At 41.6% G+C, this 27,910-nt stretch overlaps 1 protein-coding gene across 1 annotated transcript; it reads right to left on the bottom strand.

The window, feature by feature from the left end:
* Window positions 1-420: 420 nt before the first annotated feature.
* On the bottom strand, window positions 421-26,943 carry INTS2 (integrator complex subunit 2). The gene is made up of 25 exons (XM_065418287.1): window positions 26,903-26,943; window positions 25,680-25,986; window positions 24,797-24,935; window positions 22,823-22,925; window positions 22,429-22,542; window positions 21,213-21,343; window positions 20,926-21,099; window positions 20,109-20,335; window positions 19,051-19,176; window positions 18,128-18,199; window positions 17,927-18,041; window positions 17,063-17,131; window positions 15,482-15,616; window positions 14,720-14,896; window positions 13,858-13,966; window positions 12,111-12,215; window positions 11,299-11,463; window positions 10,327-10,528; window positions 9,527-9,652; window positions 8,074-8,260; window positions 4,472-4,723; window positions 3,580-3,687; window positions 3,146-3,251; window positions 2,129-2,305; window positions 421-698 (listed from the first exon to the last, which is right to left on the bottom strand). The coding sequence occupies exons 2-25, from the start codon at window positions 25,970-25,972 to the stop codon at window positions 529-531; spliced, it is 3,582 nt and encodes a 1,193-aa protein (XP_065274359.1). The 5' UTR covers window positions 25,973-25,986; window positions 26,903-26,943; the 3' UTR covers window positions 421-528.
* Window positions 26,944-27,910: the final 967 nt, after the last annotated feature.

The raw sequence follows: 27,910 nt of genomic DNA, 5'->3' as shown, positions 1-27,910 counted from the left end.
TAGGACTTCATGAAACTGCAGAAGCAATTTAGAGTGGTTTTTCCAGTCTTCTCCATGCTGTTCTTTAGGGAGTTTATTGCATCTTGCTTTGCAAGACACTGTTGCAACTGTCTGTTTGGGTTAATGCTTTTCAATCCCAATTTTCCCTGCATGTTTCTCTCTTGCCCACCATGTCTCTGCAAGATGGGAAGGCTCAACACGTTAAGACAAACGTTAGGCTTACTTCACAGGCTGCTTTTTAAAAGGGTGTTATATGAAAACATTGCGGGTATTCACAACCTAACTCCACTAGAAAGGTCTTCATTTAGGAACATCACTCGAGGCAGACAGGCTTTCAAAGGAAAGCAGTGCAGATCTCCTTAAGAATTCTCCTCTTTGGACAGGATCAGTCCACAACTTTGTGTAGAATCCAACAAGTGAAAGATACTACTGGTTCCAATCCAATTCCTAATTCCACTTTGGCAGTTGTTACCAAAATTAGAAACTGTACATCGTACTTGCTGTAGTCCAACTTCATTTCTGTTTTTCCTAAACTCCACTAACACTCATGTTAATTATTTCAATGATGGTCCTTTCAATACACTGGCATAACTGAACATCAGGGTCCATGCTTCCTATGTTCTTTAGTCCACTCTTATAAAAGGAATCTTTACAAAGTCCTGATTCTTCATTTGGTTTCTCCTTTAGTTGCTGGAGACCTATGGAAAATTAGATAGAAACAAACATAGTTCAATAAAAACTGTTTCTTCTCCTATGTACATAGACAAGTGTGCATGTTTTCAGATGGTGAACTGGAAATACTGCTACCACCACGGGGACAGATTAGAGCCCAAGTATGCACTGGTTTAATTCCATCAACCTTTCTGGAGAAACTGAGGGAATATTTCTGTTTGGTTTCACTTGGGTCTACCTGTTTATTTTTGGTTGGTTCTTTTCTGACAAAGACAATGGTTTTAATAATTCCTAGGGGAAGGGGCCCGAAGCCTCACAGCACCCTGTGAAATGGGCATTCCGTTTGCTTTAGAAAGGGGAGGAAGCGCAAACCTTGAGTGACTTGCCCAAGATGACACAAGTCAGCAGTACAACTGGAAATAGAACCTAGCTCTCCTGCGCCAGCCATTAGACACTTCTTTACCCCTTAGAGATGCAGCGGACGTCACCCACCAATGAATTCCATTACAGGCGCATATATATTATTGTTTGCCATTTTAGAATGTGAAGTACAGGCACTTGTACTTTAACTTTACACACGTTTTCACTGTGAGTTACAAGCTAGTCACTACACAGAACCAGACTATCCCTTCTAGTGTCCATCATTTTCCTTCCCCAGACTATTGTAAATGTTATTCCACGTATCCAATAGGACACTCAGTTACAACCCTAACCAACAACTCCTCTCCTCCACAGCACAATATTCTCGCTTAATTTCCAGAAAGATATTCATATTTGCTAGAGATATATAGTAAAACTACTATACATTTGTACCTAATATGTGGATCAGCTTGATTTCAACTCATCTCCACTCTAACACCCCCTCCCCACCCCCTGCCCCAGGAAACACTGTTGCGATGGAAAAAGTCAGATAGTGTATTAAGAGCTACAGCTATATTAAGAAAACAAAGCCATCTGAAGTGTCCGTAGGAGATTTTTAAAAGTTTCAAGGCCAATAATTAACAACAGCAAAATGCATGGAGTGAACTTTTGCTGTTGCTCGGGTGCATATAGATTGAAGAGAAAAAAAGAAACCAGGACTTTCCACACCTTTTAATTCATGACAATTTAAGTAATAAATCTGCATCAGTCATGGATTCTGTCAGTGAACATCAAGAGCCAAGGGGAACAAATTCCAGCCAGGAATATGAAGATACTTATTCTAAGCCCAATGAACTTCTATAAATACAACAAAATGCACCTGGATAAAGAGGCTCTCTCAACAACAAAAACTAAATTACAGATGCCATGGTAAAAGGAAACAAGGAGATAATTAGTCTTTCTGGTGAAATCGAGTTTTCTTCAGGGGTGCATTTCACAGTGACCTCAAAAATCCACTTTAACCTTTCAAGGTGTTAGAGATACAGTTGTCTTGAATTATACCATTAGTTTTGGAATACGCAGTGTCATTACTTACGTGTAATAATTGGATCAAAGTCTCTTGTCTGTGTAGCAACATCAGAGGCACAAACTTGTCCTATCTGTATCAGCAGAGACATAATATCATCATACAGCGGAGGAAAGGCTTGGCAGAAGGAGACCAAACAAGGCAGGGTCGGCATGAAGAAAGCATAGCGCTTTGTCTGGGTTAAAACTGGTAAGGAAGGGGAAAAGTTTAAAAGAATCAAGAGCTGTCATTACATTTATGATTGTAACCTATGTCCTAAAATGCCGTTTCATGTTATGATTAAACATGTTATGTGTATTTCTTATAAAGCCGAAAAACCTTAGCAAACATGCAACATTATTCCATGCTACTTCCTGGTGCATTTAAAAGACATAAAATGCCAATTACTAGGATTCTTCTGTGACATCAGCAAGATAAATAGGATAAAGTTAGGCAGTAAGTTTCATTCCTGTTTTGTAATTAGGATGGAATCCAAATTTCCTACATGCTAGTCTCTTAAACGTTACTTTATTCTAACAACTCATTAGGAACTCATAAGGGATGAGAGAACAGTTAAACTGTTGGTTTGCACGTTTCTTCACTGTGCCCAGCACAACTGTCTAAAACGTACACTTATATAGAGATGAAAAATTAGTATGAATATAAAGAACTTTTTTAATCTTGGTGTTTTCATGAAAAGACAGATTGGGATATCGAAAGAGTGTAGCGGAATGTATATTTCCTCTTAGAGCAGCGGTTCTCAAACTGTGAGTCGGGACCCCAAAGTTGGTCGCAACCCCATTTTAATGGGGTTGCCAGGGTTGGCTTAGACTTGCTGGGGCCTGGGGCCAAAGCCCAAACCTGAGGGCTTCAGCCCTGGGCAGCAGGGCTCAGGTTACAGGCCCCCTGCGTGGGGACCTGTAGTAATTTTTATTGTCAGACATGGGTTGCGGTGCAATGAAGTTTGAGAACCCCTGCCTTAGAGCAAAATTACAACCACTTCTCCACAAAAGTATTCCAGTGTTTTGATGTTATCTGGCTGTTCACCTGTTAGCAGTGTTCCCATGACATTGATAGCTAAGCGAGCCACACTGAGAGATTTAGGTAATGCATACTGGATACACAAATATGAAAGCAGCTGGATGGCAAATATCTGTGGGGGTGAAGAGGGAGAGAAACAGGTAAAAAGTTATTTTTAATACAGATTTGCTTTGCACTTCATCACACTTCCAATCCAAAGATCTTTACAAAACAATTAATTTGTCCCCATTTTACAAATGGGGAAACTAAGGCACAAATGCAGTTACAATGTTTGTAAAAATGTTTTACCAAAGTTAATATTAAGGAAAAACATGTTTGTTAATTTAACATCAATGGAAAATGTTTTTGAGCATTCCCTTGCAGTACTTTGCAGCCCAGAGAAAGGTTTCTCCAAGGTTAAATACTTCCAATGCCTCTCAGGCTACATGGCCACACAGTACCTGTTTTTCGAGTTCAGGTTGAGCAATGAGCTCTGGTATGAAATCCAGACAGATATGCATGGAAGGAATACCTGCCACGGTCAGTGACAGAAGTTCACATGGATAACCCTATTTGAACAAGAGAAGAAAACTTCATTCAATTTCATAAAGTCATAATAGAAGCTTAACTGCATAAAGTTTTTGGTTTTTTTAAAACCCTTTGTTTACATTGTTTTAAACATTTTACTCATAACATTTACTCAGAGTCTTAACACAGACCAAGATAAAGTGTCATCCAAGCCCTGTTTGCCTCAAGACAATTAATTTGCTTGGCTTTCCAGATTTTTACAAGTACCACCAGCAACTTCTGCAGAGGCAATCCTTCTCCTTCTGTTCCCTCACTCAGCCAAATTCAGGCTTTTAGCACAGGCATATATTAACAGGCTTAAAAAGCAGCATTAATGTGAGCCAAAATACAGAATGTGGCCCTGAGCACAGATAATTCCTGCTAAGGAACAAGTAATCTGCACAAATTGTGGAACAAGTGAGTTGGTTATGGGCTGAGCACATTATAACATGGATTAGCCCCATTCCCATTCCCCTCCCCAAAATGCCCACTCCAGTACTATTTGTAGTGGTGCATGGATACATATGAACACACACGAGTGGTGGGGAGCAAAAGTTGCACCTAGCTATTTCCCTCTGGACCACTGCTTTTTGAGTGCCTGCATGAGCACTGGAAGCTGGGTGCAAAATAACTACTATACTAAGAAAAGCTTTGCCCTTGTTCTCTTTCCAGCGCTACATGAGTGCACCGGTTTTGGATTCATTCTGCGTTGCCCTAGCCAACTATCACTTCCCGAAGAGCCATTACAAAAATGTGAAAATAAGACGTAGCCAACAAAAAACTGACCTGGAAGTGAACTAGTTTAACGATGTTGGGATCTGCAATGTACATTTGATGCAGTAGGCAGCATATGAGACATTGCACTTCTCGAAGATTACACAAAAGGCTATCTTCTTCCTCTTCTAGACCCTTACTCTGAGGTCCAATGGCAGCAGCACTTTGAATATTCTTTAGCAGGCTGTGAGAGTTGCAACCCTGAGCTTTCTCCTCTTCTGTAGGTAAGCAAATCTCTAAAAGGATCTGCACAGCAGCACTGTCCTGAAAAGGAGTCAAGCAGCGCAGAAGTTAGTAAAACAAAATGAAGCATGAAGTATATATGTGTACTCATGGAGTAACTTATATACAAACACACTGTGCCCATGGAAAAAGCAGATTCATGAATGAAACATTTGCTTGTTACATGCTCTGCCCATTCATCAGATATGGTTAAACAATATAACCACAGCAAGGCTATTATCCACCAAATGCATGTGTTTTAAATAAGTTATGTATTCCAGGTCTCTCTTCTCGTTGCTATAATGTTCAGCTTTTGTTCACTGAAACTGGCAGACACTAGGCAGTACCAGGGACTATTTTATTGTTCCCTAAAATCCTAATGTCAGTATAGGACGTACTCAATGCAACTTTACATAACTATATGCTGTCTGACTGTCAAGTATCAGAGGGGTAGCCGTGTTAGTCTGAATCTGTAAAAAGCAACAGAGGGTCCTGTGGCACCTTTAAGACTAACAGAAGTATTGGGAGCATAAGCTTTCGTGGGTAAGAACCTCACTTCTTCAGATGCAAGTAATGGAAATCTCCAGAGGCAGGTATAAATCAGTATGGAGATAACGAGGTTAGTTCAATCAGGGAGGGTGAGGTGCTCTGCTAGCAGTTGAGGTGTGAACATCAAGGGAGGAGAAACTGCTTCTGTAGTTGGATAGCCATTCACAGTCTTTGTTTAATCCTGATCTGATGGTGTCAAATTTGCAAATGAACTGGAGCTCAGCAGTTTCTCTTTGGAGTCTGGTCCTGAAGTTTTTTTGCTGTAAGATGGCTACCTTTACATTTGCTATTGTGTGGCCAGGGAGGTTGAAGTGTTCTCCTACAGGTTTTTGTATATTGCCATTCCTGATATCTGACTTGTGTCCATTTATCCTCTTGCGTAGTGACTGTCCAGTTTGGCCAATGTACATAGCAGAGGGGCATTGCTGGCACATGATGGCATATATAACATTGGTGGACGTGCAGGTGAATGAGCCAGTGATGTTGTAGCTGATCTGGTTAGGTCCTGTGATGGTGTTGCTGGTGTAGATATGTGGGCAGAGTTGGCATAGAGGTTTGTTGCATGGGTTGGTTCCTGAGTTAGAGTTGTTGCTTGGCTGTAGACGATGGATCGTGTGGTGTGTCCGGGGTGGAAGCTGGAGGCATGAAGGTAGGTGTAGCGGTCGGTGGGTTTTCGGTATAATCGCATCTGCTCCAACCCCTCAGACAGAGACCAACACCTACAAGATCTTCACCAAGCTTTCTCAAAACTACGATACCCACACAAGGAAATAAAGAAACAAATCAACAGAGCCAGACGTGTACCCAGAAGCCTCCTGCTACAAGACAGGCCCAAAAAAGAAACCAACAGAACTCCACTGGCCATCACCTACAGTCCTCAGCTTAAACCTCTCCAACGCATCATCAGTGATCTACAACCCATCCTGGACAATGATCCCTCACTTTCACAGACCTTGGGAGGCAGGCCAGTCCTCGCCCACAGACAACCCGCCAACCTTAAGCATATTGTCACCAGCAACCACGCACCGCACCATAACAACTCTAACTCAGGAACCAACCCATGCAACAAACCTCTATGCCAACTCTGCCCACATATCTACACCAGCAACACCATCACAGGACCTAACCAGATCAGCTACAACATCACTGGCTCATTCACCTGCACGTCCACCAATGTTATATATGCCATCATGTGCCAGCAATGCCCCTCTGCTATGTACATTGGCCAAACTGGACAGTCACTACGCAAGAGGATAAATGGACACAAGTCAGATATCAGGAATGGCAATATACAAAAACCTGTAGGAGAACACTTCAACCTCCCTGGCCACACAATAGCAAATGTAAAGGTAGCCATCTTACAGCAAAAAAACTTCAGGACCAGACTCCAAAGAGAAACTGCTGAGCTCCAGTTCATTTGCAAATTTGACACCATCAGATCAGGATTAAACAAAGACTGTGAATGGCTATCCAACTACAGAAGCAGTTTCTCCTTCCTTGATGTTCACACCTCAACTGCTAGCAGAGCACCTCACCCTCCCTGATTGAACTAACCTCGTTATCTCCATACTGATTTATACCTGCCTCTGGAGATTTCCATTACTTGCATCTGAAGAAGTGAGGTTCTTACCCACGAAAGCTTATGCTCCCAATACTTCTGTTAGTCTTAAAGGTGCCACAGGACCCTCTGTCTGACTGTGTCAGTTAGTGGCAACATAAGAAACTAAGGCATGAAAAATAGCTACAGTTCCCATACAGAAGCTGTGGATTAGCTTGTTTAAGACTGGAATAAAGGGTAATGAGTTATTAAAAGTTATTTTAAATCAAGAATTAAAAACTTAAGCAACAAATGCCAAAAACTTTCCCTCCCCCCCCCCAAAAATCACTAAAGCTTCAATGGGCTAAGAATCATTCTCTAGAAATCAAATATTGTTCTATAGTGCACACATATAGACCAAGGAGTTTTAATATTAAAACTTGTACACAGACTATACATGCAAATACATGTGCCTTGTATGCAAAGTATACAAATATCCTGATATAAACTATCCTAGCTAGTGTAAAATTTATCCAAGAGATCTATACTTACAGCACCCACTCTATAAAGAGGGAATCCAATGCTGACCTAAGCTGGTTCTAGATCAGAGAAGGATACACAAATGGCCATGCAGTACGCTGCATCCAGAGGACAATAAGCTAACCACCCAAGTATGAAAACTTCTTGCTGGCTGATCAAAAACTATAGTGGCTGTGAAACTGACTGCTCGATCACTCTCCCAGCTGGAGGCAAGTTATAAGTGGTTAATTACACTTTGTTAAGAGTGAGAGAGAAAAGAAGCATGTGTGTAAAATAAAAAGTACTCACAACAAAAGCTCTGAGACATTAAGGTAACCAAATCAACCATTCCCAGCCTTGCACTTTGTAAAGTTACTTAACAGAAGCAGCTAACATTGAAATGGCCTTCAGGGGGCTGTCACATTTGCTCATGCTCTATAATTCCAATGTTGTGAGGGTATAAAAATACTCCTCTGGACAATGGGAGGGAGAAGATAAAAGGGGGAACGTAAGCAGAATTCTTTGCTATTCTACTGACAGAGAAAGATGCAGTTATAATGGTCAGCCATCAGCACGATGCTCCGGGCTAGAAAAATAGATGAGAGAAAAGAATTCACGCCATTAGGTACAATCTGGAAGTTGAACAGATTGTCAGTTTTCTACTTACGGTAGGACAAGTCAGTATAAACAGTCTCTCTGCTTTCGCTACTGCTTATAGTGCTTACATATTTTGGAGCTATTATTGTTAGCTTTGTATCTTCATTACCATCCATTTCATCACTATTACCTGGGCAGCAAGTAATGCATTTTTCAGTTCCTCTCTTGTAACTTCTGGGGCCTCTGGGCCCATCATATTTTGGGATGGCCTAATGTCCTGCTCAGCCGTTTCCTTTAGGTGGGAACTAAGGTAGGCTTTTGAAGCCAGGAGATATCCATTCAGCATGTGCAGAGTAATATCCATCAGAGGAGGACACCTAACAGATGACAAACAAAGGCAGTTACTGGGTAGAACATGCACACATGCTGGATATAGCTAAGTAAGGAAAGTGTGAAAACCTCTCTGATTGACAAGGTCCCTATAGGCTTTAACTCAAGCTGCTAACCCAAGTTAAATGTCAAGTTGCCATGTCTTCACGGCTATTTTAACCCAAGTTAGCTAATCCAAGGTAAGAACACTTTTTTTCCCCTTTGCGCAGTGAAGACGTACCCTTGGTTGCAGGCTGATAATACTACAGCTCTTCCACATGATAAAGAGCAGCATGTTGTCAGCCAAAATTCCCCTTTACAGGGCTGCCATTCAACTCTGCCTTCCACACACACAAACTAGTATATGAGTAAATTGCAAAAGAAACTGACCTATGGCAGCCTAGGAATGAAAGGGAGCTGAAAAACACCATTCATACATGAGGCAACCCAAAGTTTGATGGTGGCAATGCCCTACCTGTATAGGCAAACATGGCTGACATCCAGCTCTCAGCAATTCCTCTCCAAGTGCTTGGGTATTAAATCCAAATTTGACTGAAAATTAACATAGGCCACTATTCTCCCTTCCATTTTTAGAAATGTGGGCTCTTTAAATTGCACCTGGATAGCCAGGTAGACAGAAGGACGGGATTTTAATATCTCACTCAATGGATGAGATTAAAAAATGATGTCAACACAAGCTTCAATGCCTGCAGAGGAATATTGAAAAGAGCCTGGAGTTAACTGGAAACTACTTACTCCAGTGGAATAATGGATCAATTACTAGGGAAAGAACTAAAGCTGGAAGAAAGGGGAGAAAAACACATACAAACTAGAGAACATGAAGAGGAAACAAAGGTAAGTAAATGATATTTATAAATAAGTGAAAGAGGAGGATGGGGTGACAAAGAAGGAAGGTAAAGAACAAATTAAAGCTTGAGAGGATTTTCAATATTAGAACATTTTACAGAAGTCATCCATGGAATACCATTCCATGGTAATACTTTAAGTAAACTCAATGAATAATAATTATTTGTATTACCATAGTGCCCAGTGGCCCCAGTCATGCACCAGGACCCTGTTGTGCTAGATGCTGTACAAAGAGATCAAAGTCCCTGCCCCAAAGTGCTGATAGTCTCTAAGTATAAGGTAAGAGACAACAGGCAGATGCCGACAGATGGGAGAGTACAAGGAAACAATACGTCTATTGGTCAGCATGATAGGCGGTGATCTCAGAACACTTGAGTATTATGAAAAGTTAGCTGGAGTTCACTTACCTGTGAACCCTCTGATCACATCTCAGTACAATCAGAGGGTCAATCATCAGATCATTCTGAGTGTACTTTTGCTGTCGGACTATCTTTACGGAAGGCTGCAACGCGTTAACAGTCATCACCCACAACCTACAAGGACATTTCTTTTTAAATCTAAAAGCTGCTGCTTAAGTAAAACAGGATCACACAGATTAACAGACAACAGTTGAAATAAATGAGTGCCAGCTAATTACACATTCTCAGCCTACAGTTAAAATCCTCAGTTTACTACACTGATTAATCCTTGAATTAATATTTCATAAACAAGACATCTTCTTACAATATGCATTTTTCTGGAAAGTCATCCATCCAAGATGTATTTTCAGAGCAATACAGAGAATCTACTTGTTCTAAAAAGCAAGCTGTCATTAAATATATTTTTCAGCACCTGGGTCCTAAATTTTATATTCAGCCAGCCACCATAAATGGATGCATGCTATAATGCCATTCTTAAAGTGTATGTGAAGACAGTTGTAGGTTTCTACCTTTTTTTAAAAAAAAAAGTGTCCTTTGTTCCTTTTTACTTATCTGTGAAGTCTTTTCTAATGGTAAGAGGTACTTTTCTTTGGAGAACAGGTACAAGTTTAGCTCCAGCAATGTCATTATAAAAAGGACCTGATCTCACGAGGTGCCAAGCTAATTTCTGGGATCAAGTCCATAGCCTACCACCATTCAGAGCAGCAGTGTGTCAAAGCATAGGAAACAGGAGGTGGCAGTTTACCACGTTACCTGCTGTGTTAAACTGAACAGTAAGCTGAATCTACCTTCTAGGCATCACAGTGTTAAGAACCATCCAAAGCTTATTGACTGTCTGAAGAATTCTCCGTGGGACTCCAGTATTCAGCAGTTGGTTCATATTTGATGTCAATACCTCTGCATAGGGAATCAGCTCACCAGCAGATAGTAGTGTTAAGTGTTCTAGAATCTGCATCACCTGGGTGTGATTTCCTGGGAGCATGGAAAATGCTACAGAAAAAAAGCAGTGGGAAATCTGATCATCAAACTAGCCTTCTGCCAATTTCCAAATCCATGTTTAAAATGAACTATTCATAAACCACGGTGCTAACAAGCTCGCTGCTGTACCTTTCCAACACCACCACCCAAGTGCAACCTGATGGAGTGGTCAGAAAGAGCAAATAGCTTCCAACCAGTTGGCTGGTGCAAATCACAAATGCAGTTTGTGTAATGAATAGAATTAGAACCCATACTAAAGAAATGGCATGGCTTTTGTGCCTCCCCTCAAAGAAAAGAGTGAAATTTTCACTGCAACATAAGGAGCTAGTATTTCTAGAGTTCAGTGAACTCTATGAAGACCCACTGATGTGGTCTAGGACTGTGATTTCAAATAATTTCTATATCATAGGTAGCGATTCCAAATAACTTCTATGCTGCACATAATAGATCTGAACTGTACAGCATAAAACCATATGGGGGGAGCCATCTTCACTATGTCCATCATGTTATACTGCAGTGAAGCAAACAGATATATCTTCCAGTCTAGTGACGGAGTATTTGTAGTAGCACATTTGGGAATCTGATCTACGGGGTGTTTTTCCTATCTAGCTATTATAATCCTCAATTATCATGCACCTACAAACACAAAACGAAGGGATGGAAGAAACAGCTACATTGTATATGACATGCACATTATTTTCAATGTTTATGTAGGCCACACAATTAAACTATTAGGAAAGAAACCAGGAACCGCCTAGTTCACAGATGAAGTTATTATTTACCTTCTTGGAGTTGTTTGGAAGAATGGTTTTTGGCAGTGGTGGTAAGAAGCATCCGTCGCAACAAGGCATCGGTACCCGTGATTTGCTCCTCACAGATCCAATCGTCCACAATACACAAGTGTGGGTAGTTAGTAGCAAGGAGGCGCAGCAACGCAGAATGCAAGCCTTCAAAAGTTAAAAAGAGATCAGAGTCTCCAATCTAAATCCCAATATATTTTTGGCTGAATAAATTGTGTCCCTATCACCTCAATAACAAAGTTTCATTGAATGAGTTCTTGGAATGTACTAACGTGCATGTAGTTCACCTCATCTGTATTAAATAAGCTTGAGTATTTACAGCCTCAGATTAGAACTCAAGCATCTACAATACAAAGGAAATTATGATGGTATCTTCTACCTTTCCAAAATGTCTCACACTGCAGCAGATAGATTGAGGGAGACAGTAAATTAAAAACTCAGTCACTTTTGAACGTTTGACTTATGTCAGGATCCACTGAAACAAATGGAAGTTTGTTCCACAAGTTTCAGACAGGCGTACGTTACGGTTATTGTTATATGGTAGCTTTCTCTAAATATGGACCTAAGCTCACTCTAAACTGTTGACAGATTTTAAGACAGGTAAAAGCAAAAAGACAGCATAAATTTGAGGACCTAAAGATAGGAGAACTGCAAGTTATACAAATATTAATAAAAACACACCACAAAGCAGGAGAAAGCTACTTTCTTATTAGTTCTGCTCAACAAATACAGGACATCAGAAAACAGAGATTATGCTCAGTTTCCTTTCTCATATGTTAGACACTCAGATATACCTCCCAGTTCCTGCTGTAGTCCTTGTGCCTGCCGGATAAGGTACTTGATTGGAATCTGATCCATCAGTGCTGAAGAGTAAGACTTGGGCTTTTTTTGCATGGCAGCTGTAAGGAAAGACGTTTATAAACTAATTAAGAATTCCTACCACTATTAAAATCTTATGAGTTAGACTAAAAGGCAAAAGCGAATTGAGAGCTCAGGCTGCCAATCTACTTGCTCACATTGCAGTTCATAAGGACAACAGAATCATCCTCTGTTTTAAGGACTACTGATAAGTGGCACTATTTAAATAGCAATATGGAGATACACGGGGATGAAGTCAGAATGAACTTTTGATCCAACCACATTTTCCTGCTCTTGAACATGAAATCAGGGCCCTACACAAGCTCTCTTTAAAAAATATATATATTTTTTTTAAAGTAATAAACTCACCACTTCCTTGCATTTTCATAGCATTTCTCCCCCAACCCCACATCTTGAATGACCACAAAGTGCTGTGCAATTTGTACATATAGAGTTCATTTGACCCACCAATGAAACACAATCACTTCTGAGGCAGCCATTTTGTGTCAGGAATATTACACAACAATTACTGCTAGTAAACTATAAATTTTGTCAACTGAAGTTGCAATGAGACTGTCAAGAACCAGATTAGAATTATTCAAGATTAATTTTGACTAGGACACTTAAGGTAACACTCAGTCTTGTGAAAAGTATCAGGGGATCCTTAATGACCAGAGGACCTCAGCTCTGCAAAGAGTTTCACCTACCACCTCTCCCTTCAGTTCATGGATTATCACTGGATTTCTGCCTCACTGGTTTTGACCAGGTCCAACCTGATTTTACGAAATTACAGCCCAAGTCTGAATGTTCTTTATTCAAAGAACAACATGGAAAGATGGTACGGTACTACGTAGAATGTATTCTGCCGGCACACACCATATTCTACAGCAGTATGCAAGCTATCAACATGGGAGGAAGCTTGATGAATTTTAATATGCCATTTTACTCTCACATAATACTAGGTAGCATAGCACACATTCAGTTGATATGCATATTGATGAATGCTGGAAGATTTGCAAGGTAAAATGGTGGCTGGAAATGCACACCATGCTTACCAGCAGGTTTCCACAGAAATCAAATGCGAGTTCATGAATTATCAAACACTCAGTAAGTGTCGGTTTAAAGGATTTCATAGGAAGAAAGTTACTTAGCCATATCCACATTTGAAAAAAAAAAAAAACCACCCACAAAGTCAGAAAATAATTGCCAATAATATAAATTCATTGCCATGTGAAAAGAGCATCCAAAGCTACCAAAAATGTTTTGGTATTTTCATCACTTGGAACACAATTTATTATAGAAAAATTTGAGGTAACTTTTCTGCCAAGTTTCACTCTGGCTAGATCTGAAATGGCTGACTTAGAATACAGACAACAGAACCGTGGGTTTATAACAGAAGCTATGCTGGCTTCTACTCCTGACCTCGAGAGTCTTCTGATCAGCTACATAATATTGTGTTAGACACAAGAGTCAGTGCTAGCTCTGCCAGAGTGAATAGGAACATCAGAAGGTTCTTACTGCTGTGCTCATTACTACGGCAACTGAAACTGAGGTCATGTGATCTGTTTTAGGAAGTCTCAGTTCTTGTTGTAGTCAGATTCTGACATTTGTTCATACAAGATCTCTTCAGTTTCCATTTGACTTTCAGTCACAATGATGTGCGCAACACTCACCCACACATACCTAATGTCTTTGTGTTAGCCAGGAGGGCCTCTTCATAAGAGAGGACATAATAGAGGACAAGCAGCTGGGCTGTGATACTGTAACGCTGATTAACACGAGCATTTTCTCCCTGCACATAAAACCATACAGAGGTCATGTTGCAATATTGCCCTTATTCTTAAAGGAAATGTTTGGACTCAGCAGAGAACACTGGGGGGAGGCAAGGCAGCCAAGTTGAAGTCAAAGTGACATTGTAAAGCTAAATTTGGCCCCAAGTTTAGGGTATTTTTGTTTTTAAAGAAGTAATTTAGAAAACTTCAGACCACTAAAAATGTTTTGACATCTTGGGCATTTCTACGGTTAGAAGCAAGTGCTGATTTGCCTTGGGAAGCCTGGAACAAACCCCTTATGAAAGTTTCAGCCTCCCATTCTCACTCCACATGTAAACAACTGCTTCCCAGAAATGTAATATAGGGCCCTTCTAATTAAAATTTGATCTTTAACCTGGGCGCATACAAGACAATGCAAGGATTGTTACTGTGAAAACCAGCTTCATTTGCCACTTCAATTTGTTGCTGGAAAGAGAAGTCATTATTTGAAACCCACATATTTAGCAAAGGCAAAGGTTGGTGGTGCTGCAAAGACAGCAAGTTCAGCATTTTCCGGGGAGCAGGGCAAAGAGTGGCAACAATAGGATCTGAAGGGAACCTCGTCTGACCATCTTTGGCCAGAAAGGTACAGTTTAGGACATGGGGAGTAAAAGCAGGGAAACATAAAAAGGCAATGGTCAGATTTTCTAGCAAGTTTCCGTTCAACATATTGAAGACGTTTCTGAATTGACACTTCTGAGAACAGACATGCAAATATAAAAAAAATAATTTACCCCAGTGAGTCCTTGAAAAACATTCAAGATTTCCTGTTCTGTGACTGGCTGATTTGTGGCCTCTGGGTTAGATTTAGAAGCGGGAGTAAGAATAGAGTTAATGTAGACATCAATAAGAGGAAGTAACTGAGGATGAAGTGGTGTGGTGGTTTCACACAGCTGTCTATAAATCCAGTCCTGGAACAAACACGTTACACTTAATAGCAGCATGTGAAACTAAAAATACTGTTCCTACTTTTAAGTGCAATTACAACTCTATTTTAACTAAATGAATTTAGATCCACTAGACAGTTAAATTCACACTTTCAAAATTAACACTTTGGAAAATAAAGGAAAAGCATCAGCTCTGGACTGAGCGAGATATCATATCTCAAGCAGTGGGAGAGTTTCCCTATGCTGCATAGCTCTAGTAATACCTCTTGGTTCTATTCAGCAACATTCTTACTCTTCCTTCTTCCTGACTAGGATTTTAACAAGTTTACAAATGGAAGCTGGGATAAATTATGTGTGACTTAATTAGGTTGTGATCACTGGTTTACAGAGCTTAAAGCCTTGCACGCTAACCCAATGTACTCTACAAACCCCAGTTACCAGATAACGGTCGCTCACCAGCTCAACAAAGATTTCATTCAGACTGTAAATTTTTATTAAATTGAGAAATATGTATCCCTGTAGATTCCGGTTAGCAGCAGGAACTATTAATGGAACCTAAGCCAGATCATCATGCAGTTTTCTGGAATGTGAATGGAACAACTCTCATACCTTTATGGACACTTTGTGTTTGGTGAATGACCGGCTCCTTAGAAGCTGGTAGATACAGTGAATGGGCAAAAACCCAGTGATGTTGGCACTCAGATTTCCTGTTACAGGCACACGAACTGCATGGGCTGTGACAACCTGTGGGAAAAATTGTAATATTCAAGAAAAATATTTTCATTCCTTCTCCATTATCAAATGATTTTCTAGAGTACTTGCATAAAACCAGTTTATATAAACATTACATACAAAGAACTCTGTTAAAAGATTACAGAATCAAGCGCTCAACAGTCAGGAAATGCCAGAATTTAAATTGCCTGTGAAACTCTAATTTTCCACTTTGTGCGTATGCAATATGATCATGTAATTAATGGCAGTTTCATAATGCGTATGCACAAGGGACCCAAATTAAAGTTTCACAGACCATTTTAATTCTGGCATTTCCTAAAATTTGAAGGCTTGATTTTGCAGCCTTAATGTTCTTTAAATGCCCTGTGTTTATGTGTAATTTCCTAGATTTTTAAAAAGAGCAAACTATTAAAAAACATGCAGAAATTCCACCGTTTGGCGTAATACCGGCACCCACATGATTAATCACCAGGGCTGGAACCTACAGAGCCACTGCACAGACCTCTGCCACTTCAGCTAATGGAGTAACTGATAGCAATAGTAGATTGTCATCCTCTTTATGGACCAGCACTAGCAGGGGATGAGACTGGGCCAGTGGGTTTCAAAGATGTGTTTATGGTGGAGTAACGGTGAGATTCAGGAATCTTAGGTTCCATTCCTGGCTTGGAAGGGAGTGTGCTCAAGTGGGCATAAACTCTTAAATCCATTTCCTTCCTCTGACCCCAAGCTCCAAAGCATGAGAAGCTCTAGCACCTCCAAATGTCTTAACTATTTTGGCTTAAAGTTTAAAAAAAAAAGCCACCTGAGGCAGAAACCCAGGATATAACATTTTAGTCCGAAGAGTTGATGTTTAGCAAAGTTATAATCATCTGAACACAAGGTCTTAGAATGAGAAAAGTTGGACCACGTTATTAATGGTGCAATCAGCTCTGCCTATGATGTTTCAACCAACAGCCTCCTTTAAAAACGGTTTGCTCTTTGAAGAAAGATATGCTTACAGTCCTTTTTGCACCTGTGATGCGTTTGTGCAGACATGGATTACCGTAGGTTTTGGGTTTGTTTTTGTTTTTTTAAAATCACCATCTCCACAAAAATAAGCAAAAAATGAAAGATCCAGTTCTGCCAGTCCCACTCATGGGGAGCAGGGCCACACTGAAATCAGTGGGACTAATGACAAAGTAAGATACTATTCAACAAGGGTAAGGATGGCAGAAACAGGTCCTAAAAGATCTTCCTTCTCCATTAGATCTGCTACAATAACTCTGCAAAGAGTGAATAGTCCCAGGTAAATTTTAAAAAGTTCATATTAACCTTCAGAAGAAACAAAGTATAAAAAAATGTGATAAGACTAAAGATACCAAAAGCAAGTGCAATAGTTGTTCTGAACCTTTTAAAGCAGTTGCATAGTACTACAAACAGAAATTAAAATGAAATGGTTAAAAAAAACCCAAAGATTACCTGTTCAGTGAAAATCTCCTGCGTAAAGATGGTCTTCATTCTGCTCAGTGAACTGGGCTTAATAACAATCTGAAACAAATAATGACATGTTTGCTCTTAGGCTTTAAGATCTGGCTTGTTCAAATGTGTAATACATTATAAATAGCTTTTAGTGTTTAACCTATTTCAGCCTGCGACGATTGGAATCTGCCACTGCCTTTGTTAAGGCCATATTTCACACATTAAAGTAATACACCTGCAATTCAGTTTATTTTACATTCCAGTGTCAAGTTCAAGATTATGTGTGTCTTCCCCACTCTGAGAATTCATTGCTACTTTTAAATGAAGTCAAAAGCTCCCATAGGGGAAAAAACTGAATCCAAGACTCAGCTGATAAGTAAAACAGGCCGATTTTCAGATATTGCTTAAGAAGTTTACATGATATGAGACTTCTCTAAGTTTTTTTAAATGAAAGATTTACAGTCCCTTTTAGAAAGGACTCTGCATTACAACTAGCAAATATGGAGTCTGTTAGAAGAAAACTGTGTGCACTGAGAACACAAAGTTCATTTCAATAGGACAATTCTTTTTGAAAATACTTAGTTTGATATCTTACACACCTTTTAGCACACAGAAGGCTATTATGTTAACAGGCATTCATGTTTCAATTCTACTAGTCGATATGCATTTTACTTTTATGCTAAGGAAATCTATTTATGTGAAGATTCTTTATTTAAAGATTCTACTTTGTTCTTGAACAAATGTAACACAGATTTTCAGTTGTCTTTAGGTATCAAAGTCAGATAACACTGGAATAAAATTCACTTATTGATGGCGTATTTATAAGAGAAAAAATTCATTTGGAGGAAGGCATTTAGAAGTTACCTTCATTCCCAGAGTAGAACAGACCAAATCAATGATTGCGCTGAGCTGATTGCTGTGGAAATACATGGCAACCAGTAAGAGCATCTCTCCAAAGGAAGCAGAAACCCCAGAAATGCTGTTGGAACAGAGATGAACAAGTGAGTTTCCAGAGAGGACATAAAACCTTGGCTTATCAGGTTATTTTGAAAATTAAGCTCTCACCTTTCAAAGTAGGCTTCTTCTTTTATCATCCAGCTCAGCCACATTACCATCAGCTGCTCCTGTTCTGGGGTACTAAAAGAAATTCCAAAGCGGTTTCATTTCTGGAGCCACACATAATTTTACTAATAATCAGCAGACCCAAGGAGTTAATATTTAAGAACATACAACCAGAGCACAGTGCCAATAAACATGAGTACTTTTAAATTTGATAGCACCTACAGCAAAATCTGTATAAAAGTTCACCCTTATTAGGTAATTTCCTGTTTTGAGAGCATACCAAGGGACCCCCAAATAAAAGAATTCTTGCTCTACCTTTATTAGAAGGCCACTTCCATTAAATAACTATTTTTGTCAACCCTTTTGAGTGGTGGCTTAAGATACTCCCCAAACGCATTCAGTGGAAAAGGAATACAGAAGGCCTAGTCCAGGGGCTTAACTATAACACCCTGCAATATCACAAAGCAACGCAGCCTAATGCCTGTGCTCCACTTCCCAAAGCACTTTGCACTAGTGAGAGGTGGAGCATCATCAATTTATTAACCCCACCAGTGGTATAACCTCTTTATAAAATAAATAAATAAAATAAATAAATTAATGGAGATATCCCATCTCCTAGAACTGGAAGGGACCTTGAAAGGTCATCGAGTCCAGCCCCCTGCCTTCACTAGCAGGACCAAGTACTGATTTTGCCCCAGATCACTAAGTGGCCCCCTCAAGGATTGAACTCACAACCCTGGGTTTAGCAGGCCAATGCTCAAACCACTGAGCTATCCCTCCCCCCTTTCTGAAGAGGCTCCATGTCCATAGAGAATTAAAAGAGGAAGAACTGGTGGAGAGCCCACATGCTTCTGTCTGGGTTAGTGCTGCCCTGGCCATGCTCCACTAATCTCTCTAGAAGGCTCTGCCTCTATTGTTCTAGGTACCTGACAAGGGTGGAGAAAGCCAGGAGCATGCAGAACGAGAGCGATACAAAACGAACACCAGCTGGAGTCGCAGGAGGACGACTCGTCATTAGCTGAAGTAACTGTTCAGCTTCCTCATCCGTTGGTCTAAACAAGAACAAAATAAGTGAAAGACGTTTCCCCCCTTTAAAAAGATCAATTTATCTTAAGGCAGAACGCATTTCCAACCTGGCTACACTGATTAGAGACTATTTACATTAGAATTACTACTATATCAATATATGGTTATAGAAATTACTTGGAAGTTCTCTCTGGACTTAAGAATTCCAAGGTCATTGTTTTAAAAATTTCATTATAAAAATCTCTGCTTTAGAAGTCCCGAATAACCAGATAGCGATCTTATGTACTCACAATTATTAGTATCATATACTCATACAACTAGAAGCCACATTATAAGAAGATACTGTGTTATCATTAGTCTAGCCATAGAAACAAACCAATATAAAAAATTAATTCAAAGTGAAAACAATGTATTTTGTGACATGACCCAATATAACCAGGACTTTCAGCAGTTTTCTGCCTTACATACTGCTCCAAAGACAGACCTCTACATTTTAAAATTAATTTATAGGAACTAATTTTATTACAGAAAAGGAACCAAGAGATTTCTCATATGAAACTCATTTTAGACAGTGACTTTTCACAAATGCATTCACCCTCACCAGTGGAGGACAGAAAGCTTTCCTGCCAAGAATGTAGCAGGAAAGGGAATTACACAGCTGTTTCTGTGGATTTTAAGCTATATATTTGTTCTGTCCAAAACAAAGATAAGGAACCTTTCAACAAGCTGGAAATTTCAACTCCAAATTAGTTGAGGAGACAAAGCAGGACAGAGCAAGCAGAGTGTATTCTCAGTCCTACAAAGGCAAGTCCCACTAGGTATGGACCAAGGACATTATGGCAGAGAAGGAAAGCCCAGATTGGAACTGCCTGAGGTTCCCAATAGTTGAAAGGTCTTATTTATTTTCAGATGGATAAACAGCTAGTAAGAATACCAATAGCAAGAAAATATTGATTACTTCAGACCAGCGATCCCCATCAAAGCACAATAGAGACGTAACAACGCGCTGGCTTTCACAACATGCTCTTCTTTCAATCCAGAATACACAGATACATTTGGTTCCATGTCGGCATCTGCTTCTTCTACAATGTGTGTGCTGCGAACAGTGGGAAGGATCCCCATTAATTCCAGGAGCAACTGCCTTCTCATTTGCCAAAGCACAGAACTGACATTCTCCTTTTTTCGCTGTTGGAAAAGGTGAAAGAAGCAACAGTAATTCTAGGAAAACACATCAATCTGGCCATTTTACTACAAGGTACATTCCTAGTAGACAACAATTTAAGTGAAAGTTCATGCAGCCAAGTTAACAACAATCATTTTATTGGGTGGGCTGCGGCCATAGCAAAACTGCATTACGATGCTCTATTTCAGTGAGGTACAGGCATTAAATAATTGCAACAAACCAATGCACGACTTTCTACTGCTGGGTATGAAATAAACTGTAGTGAGACTGACAATGGGACTATGGTCTAAAACCATCTATGATCTAAAACCTTATTAGATCTATGGTCCCTCAGTCCACGTCTATGAGACTACTGTAAAATCACTGAGACAGCAGAGAGGGACCACCAGATGGCGCTCTTCAGTGACCCTATTCTAGAATTGGCAGACCCAAGGAGTGGCATCCAGTCCTTTTCAGCTAGAGGAAGGTTTCCCATAAGTCATGCCTTGCAGCAAGGTGTAAAAACAGGATCACTGGGAACAAAACACACACACAAAATCCAAACTGTTGAACTTTATTTTTACCAATTCTCCAGGAATTTTCAGATTCTCACCTGTTGTCCATTTCGGATAAAAGTCCCAAACCACGTCCGAACTTTTGCATTTGTTCCAAGAAGTAATCCACTCACAAAACATACCAGGTCACTCACTCCATCATCCGAAGATTCATTCTTTGTGTGATCCAGTGTCAAAGCCACCCCGAGGCCTGGTAGATGGCACTCTTCCACCTAGCACACAGCCAAAGAAAGCCAGTCTCCATTTTACAAGTGATCCTTAATGGAACATTAGAAAACAATTAGGATTCATGTGCAATTTCATAATGAACCAATCACAGGCTTACCACCATGCCTCGGATCCTCAGGGCCTGGGAAGGGTTCATTTTACACAGGTGACGAAGCGCCTCGGTCCTACGACGGCCTCCAAGGCTTTCCTCATCTTGTCGTTCACCATTCTTAATCAAACCTCTACAAACTAAACATTACAGGGGGTCTGAAAAGCCGTATTTTGCACTGGACAGTCACTCAGACACAGCTCTGAGGAGCTATTTTGCTCATCATTTACTATATGTATTATGGTAGCACCTAGCAGCCCAAGTCATGGACCAGGACCCCAGTGTGCAGGGTGCCATACAAACAAAGAACAAAGACAGTCCTTGCCCCAAAGAGCTTATGTCACTACAAATTTAGGCATGATCCAACTGACCTCAGCTAATCATACCTGTATCTCCCCCTCTCAAACTGAAGTCAAGCGATGTGCAGCAGAACCCTGTTTATCTGGTTTAATCGGGACTGGGGCCAGATCAGATCATCAAAACTCCGAATAAACCGGAGAATGGGAAAATGTGATGCTGCAGCACCATCTAGCAGCCACAGGAGAGATGGCCGACTTCTGGTCCTGGAGTCCTGGTTGTTCAGTAAATGCAGAGAGCCGGAGATAAATGGGGTTCTACTATATTTGGCAGTCCTGGAGTCTCCAACAATGTAAGTGATACAGCATGGACAACAGCAGTGTAAGTTTCTCCCCTATTCCCACCTCAGTATGCCTCAGGCTGACCTGGAAGGAAAACTCGCAGAGGCAAAAGGGAACGACCATACATTCCTTGGCCTCTCTAATCAGCATGAACTTTGATGAGGGCTTTCTGATAGCGATGCTCATATACTAGGAACTGGACTGATGTAGTCTACTACCTACCAGTGGTGTTATTTTTTGGTCACTATTGACTTGGGTCACATTCAAACTGGTGACCTAAAGATAAAAGGCTGCGTTTTAGGAATGCTGTGACAGGCAGAGCAGTGAGTCCCAATTCGGCCTCCTTGGAGAGAAGCAGTGGCCATACCACAGGAGAGCGTGAGCATTAAGTGAGGGAACGTAGCAGGACAGAAATGCCCCTAAGATAGACACAGATGTATCCAAACTAAATTTCTCCATGCAAGTGTCTCTGGGCTACTAGAATGTATACTACTTGGAATGAATTTCAGCCTGGAAACAATTTTTAAAGCTCAAGTTGTTATAAACTCCCAGAAAAAATACGGTGAACACCATAAATCACAGCCTACCTTCATTAAAGCTGTCAGGAACGTTGGCCACTAGGAGACACAGGAACCAGGCTCCATTTTTAACATGTAGCAGAGCTTCAGCCACATCCACTATGGGTAATAGCGAAGGCAGTTCTGAATGGAAACAGGGTTTTAGAAGCCATTGCACGCACTCACACGGTTCTAAGGGTCAATCTCCAGTTAGCATTGGGTTTTTAGGATTAAAAAATAGGCCATTTCTCCTTCAGAAGAGCTGGCCATTAGTTTTAAATCAGTTAAGAGGACTCCAGAAATTAGGGTGGACTTTTAAGTCTAAAACCATCTATGAAATTAGAACCAGTTTAGTGTTAGAGTGAAACACTGACAAATTTAAAAATAGCATTACTCAAAGCTTCAGAAATACAGATTAGCGCACCTGCTTGTAAAATACAGAGAACATCTGCTGCTTCCTCCAAATAGACAGGACTCTCGAAGAGTTCAGACGACTTGAAGAAAAACTCACCATTTGTCTCCAAAACCTACAGCAAGAAGTTGTTCATCATAGTACAAGCTTAATAAGGTGACTAAATAACATAGCCATTGGTTTCCATCAAATTCACATGGATTTAAACTCAATAGAATGCGTATGTTAAGAATGGTCAATAATAAACTGAATATTTTGTCAGTAATCAGTTCTGCTTTTACAAAATTTCTCAAGAACCACAGAGTTGCTCATAATATTTGAGCATGCAACTGTAATTATAGTGAACAAAAGCAGCCTCTGAATTTTCACATGACAAAGAAAAAGAACCAACACCCTTAGGGGTTCTTAAACTGGTGGTTCATCTTTTGGGAACAGCTCATTAGTCTAAAAACCATGGCTGTGATTAAAACCATCATTAAATCAAAATGACACATAGGGTATTAAAGAACCTCAAATGCCTGAATCCCTGTGTACTGATACTATATCTATCTATATATATATATATCCCCAAAAAAATTAGTTTTCTATTAACTCACTACGCTTTCTGTTAAGTGTTCTTAATACATATACTGTAGGTATAAAATATTTCAATGTGGTCTGGTAGCATAAAAGGTAATTAACCTGCTTATATAATCATCAGTAAGGCTATGATTTTGTCATGGATATTTTTAATAAAAGTCAGGGACCGGTCACGGGCAATAAACAAAAAATCACGGAAGCCGTGACCGGCCCCTGACTTTTACTAAAAACACCCATGACAAAATGGGGATGGAAGAGGGTCCAGCATCCTGCCCTACACCCTGCAGCAGCTGGGAGCTACAGGGACCCCATTGCTCAGTGGCTGGGAGGGGTCCCCTGCCCACGGCCACTGAGCAGCTCCGGGGTCCCTCTGCTGTCGGCAACAGCGGCTGGGAGCTGCGGGGGTGCCCCGGCTGCTCGCAGGGGCTGAGATGCTGAAAGGAGGACCCCTGCCAGCAGCGGCGGCTAAGCAGCTCAGAGGTCACCGCTGGTGGCGACAGCTGGTCAGTTGCGGGGGGGTCCCGCCACCCGCCGTTGCTGGGCAGCTGCGGGAGAGTCCCCCCGCCGCGCATGGAGGCTGGGCCACTGCGGGGCCCCCAATGTCACAGAGGTCGCTGGAAGTCACGGATTCCATGACTGCTGCAACCTGCGTGACATAATCTTAGCCTTAATCATCAGTTATAGCACAACTAGCTGCTAAATTTTGGATCAATCATGCTGTAACGCTATAACAGATGTGTGCATTTTTATGGGGAGAAGGAAGAATTAATTTATAGGAGAAAAATTACTGTACTAGTTGAAGTAGAGTTATAGAAATAGCAATAATGCCTGCTATATATTAAAATTGAAAGTACTTTTTCAAACTTAAGAGCATTGTCCACTGACAGTTGTATAAATCTGATAAATTCCCAGGTGGAAAAGTAAAATAAAGACCAATATGGAGGGTGGAAGGGGTCAGGCAACATTTGCACAATAGGCTATGAGTAAAATTTTCAGGAGTGCCTACATCACTTAGGAGCCTAACTTCCATTTTCAAAGGTGACTTAGGCACTTAAAAGCCTTCGGGCTTTTGCTGTTAAGTGCCTAAGTCATTTAGAAAAATCTTATCCCTGGCCTTTCAGTTCTAGAAAGCTGGATTCACATGGGGTTTAAATTACCAGCAGAGCTAATCTAGACAATTTAGCATGATTGACAATTTCTGCTCGACAGTGGCCTGGGATTGGGATAGCTAAGGGATTGGAGGTCAGTATTCAGATGCACTGGCAAGGCCAAATGCAACATGCACAACATTAGACTGCTTTTTGCCAGGTTCTCAACACTGCCATCTATCAGAGGTCTTCATTTGCACCAATACCAAATTTACAATCACTAAGGAATTAAAAAAAAAAAAAAAAGAGAGACATTCACCTTATTCATAATTGCCAATAATTCACTAAGCACAAGACGAAGCCGACGAGGTGAATCACTGTGCTCGAACTCCAAGGTCAGACCATGCTGAAGTTGTGACACCAAGATGCTTTCTCCACCGCCTCCTCCAAGTTTGTGTCTAACAAATAATTAAAAGGCAAAAACAGCTGTTTAAAAAAATAAGGCATAGAAACCAGTAGCCTTTCTAGTTATTCTGTTCTATATAGGTTCTTATACCATGCTCATCACCATAGTATCTCAGCACTTTAAATATTAAAGCAAGAAATAAGACAACAATCTACACTTGTTTTGCTGATTCTATGAAACTTCCTTGATGGTCTTCTCAGGCCAATAGAAGAGTTATGAGTTTAATGACATTTTCAAATCTCATTCAATAGGGAAAAAATGCACATGACAAACACTCAAACGCACTGTCAAAATACAGGTGCCTCTATCCCCACTCAACACACAGACCACAGCCAAAGATAACAAGTGCATCCTTATGGTTCCAAGGGATGCCATCCACTTTGAGGATGTCCCTATTTCCCATACACTCTCAGAAGCCTTGAATTCCAACACTTAGTCCTGGTTAAAGGCGATTGGACAGGACTGCCTTTGGAGGACATCAGTGCCCCCTTGTCTAGCTTTGGAGGTGGGGAGAGAACATTAAGTTACTGAGAAAAGCAATAAATCCCAACACCATCGCTGCGTGCTGACCTATTAAGCCCAAGGTACAAGAAACTCGCATGGGATGTGAAACAGCGTTTTAACACAGTGCCACTTGAGCATCAGGACAGGCCAATGGCAACATTCAGATGAAATAGTTGTACATACACATTTCTAAACAATCATTAAAAAAAAATAAAGGTATACTTTTAGCTACCTAAGCTGCTGCTCTTTGTTCGCATCCTGCTCCAAGGCATGAAAATCCACAGACAACAAGGCAACAATTGAGTTGACAGCTTCCACTCCCGAAAGGAGTCGAAGGATAAGTTTTTTATCCTGAGCCCAGCTTTGGCTCTGATCAGCTGGGGCACAAAGAGCCATTCGCACCAGGCAAGGCAATAAAAGCCTTAGCTCTGGGTCACTTAGTGCTGCCAAGCGCACAACATCCACCTTCTGCATTGCTTCAAATGCATAGGGGCTGACAAACTGAAGGCCAGAACACTCTGCCATTTTTACCACCAGTCCTAAGGACAAAACAAAGATACAATTATCAACAGAAAAAAGATAAATGCTTCATTTGTATAGGGTGCATCACAGCTTTTGACAGCTCTGGGCAGGTAAATGTGGTCTAACAATTAAAGCAAAGAACTAGGAATCAAGATTATTGGGTTCTGTTCCTGTCTCTGAGGGTGTGTCTGAGTCTAGGGGTTGGAAGAGGGAGGCCGCCTCTGAACTCCTGCATTCTATTTGCAGCTCTAGGAGGGGAGGGAGGTCTAGTAATCGGGGCTCCCAGGTGCTATTTTCAACTCTTACTAAGAGCTCACATGAAGTTAAGTTTGTGAGCGTCTCCAAGATGGTTTGAGATCCTGGGACACCAGGTCTCCAGAATGGGACACGCCTCCAACACAGCCAAGAAACTCCTAGGAGCCAAAACAGTGATTTATTATAACTGCATTAATCTCTGCCACTTCTATTACAGCACCCACAGTGGGCTGCTCAGCAGCCTCGCCTCAGACCCAAGGGCAAGGAAGCAAGAGGCAGCAGTGCCAGTGCCGTGGGAGGGGAAGTAACACGACTTGCCCAAGGCTGCAAAGCGAGACAACAATAGGGCCGGGAACCCTCCTGCAGGGTCTACGGGGCCCCGCTCTTAGCCCTCCACTGAAAGCAGAACCCAGGCGTCCAGACCCCAGCTCTGAACCGCCCTCCTTCCAGAGTGGAAACAGAACCCTTCCCCCTCACGACCAGGACCCAGGCGTCCGGGCCCTCGTGTGTGTGTGGGGGGGGAGGGGGGCTCTAACAGCCTCTACCCACGACTAGGACCCAAGCGTCCGGGACCTCGTGGGGGGGGGGGGGCTCTAACAGCCTCTACCCACGACTAGGACCCAGGCGTCCGGGACCTCCCAGGTGGAGCGGGGAAGAAAATCCCCGACTCCAGCTAACCTGTGACTCGTTCCCCCCTCGCACCGAGACCGGCTCGGCTCGGCTCCGCCCCTCCCATACCGCCGCCGCTGCTACCTTCCGGCGGGGGAGTCTGACGCTCGTCCCCCATTGATGACATCACACTCACCAACTCCAATTACATTGTACGTCTCACAGGCGCTCCTGGCTAACGTCAGGACGTAGGAGGCGGAGCCATGGGCGGGAAAATATTGAAACCAGCGGCGGGGCTGAGAAGCAGCGAATAGGCGGGACAACTGGCAGGCGCTCAGGAAGTGACGTCAGGCGGCAGCAGCTGCTTTCGCTCGGGTGGGGGCGGCCGGGGGCTTGAGCGAGGAAAGCCGTTGGTGGTGACGTCAGCAGAGGGCGTTTGGGTGGGAGGGGGTCTCAGAAAGGGCACGAGCCCAACTGGCGGACTTCCGGGGTCAGTGAGAAAACGCGTCTCCCCCTATCGCGTGAAGCCCGCGTCAGAGTTCGCCTGGTAGGCGACCAGGCCGGGAGCGCGGCCAGGGGAAATAGCGTTTGACGCGTAACGTAGGAAAAGAATAAAGTAGCGTCAAGGCCCACGTCGTGTGGGGAAGTTACAAGACGACTCCGGTTTAAATGGTCTGCCTTGGCGACGCAGGGACTGCTCCCACGCACGTGCTAAATGTTAAAACGTATTGAAGTACGTCACTCCTCCCGCCCTAAAGGAACCAGGGTGTCAGGAATAAAGGGACCAGCAGCTGTGTCACCTTGGCCTAGGTGCTGCATGTTGGCTACACCCTTTTTAACCTCGATCTTAAACGCTAAAGATCAAATGTTTTGTAACTGAAGTGTGGTGGTAGTAGAGCAGACCCGCCGAGTCACAAACAGCTCGGCCACGGGTGTTTCAAGAGGGTTGTTCTCTCAAACCTTTACAAGTGAACACTGACTTAATATAGTTTTGAAACTTCATTATGCAGAAGAAAAATGGGACTTTTAACCATCTTAATTTAAATGAAACAAGCACAAGTTTCCGTACCTTGGCAA

The sequence above is a fragment of the Emys orbicularis genome, chromosome 17 (assembly GCF_028017835.1).
Source record: "Emys orbicularis isolate rEmyOrb1 chromosome 17, rEmyOrb1.hap1, whole genome shotgun sequence".
In the NCBI taxonomy this organism is placed as follows: Eukaryota; Metazoa; Chordata; order Testudines; family Emydidae; genus Emys; species Emys orbicularis.
This window is presented reverse-complemented; position numbering and strand designations above follow the sequence as displayed.

Excerpts from the sequence above, each read along its gene's own strand:
- INTS2 (XM_065418287.1), bottom strand. The coding sequence starts at position 25,972 with ATGGCAGAGTGTTCTGGCCTTCAGTTTGTCAGCCCCTATGCATTTGAA. Across the intron at positions 22,926-24,796 it reads TATTGGCAATTATGAATAAG|GTTTTGGAGACAAATGGTGA; the intron begins GTGAATGTCTCT and ends TTCTTGCTGTAG. Across the intron at positions 699-2,128 it reads CTTTGATCCAATTATTACAC|GTCTCCAGCAACTAAAGGAG; the intron begins GTAAGTAATGAC and ends AATTTTCCATAG.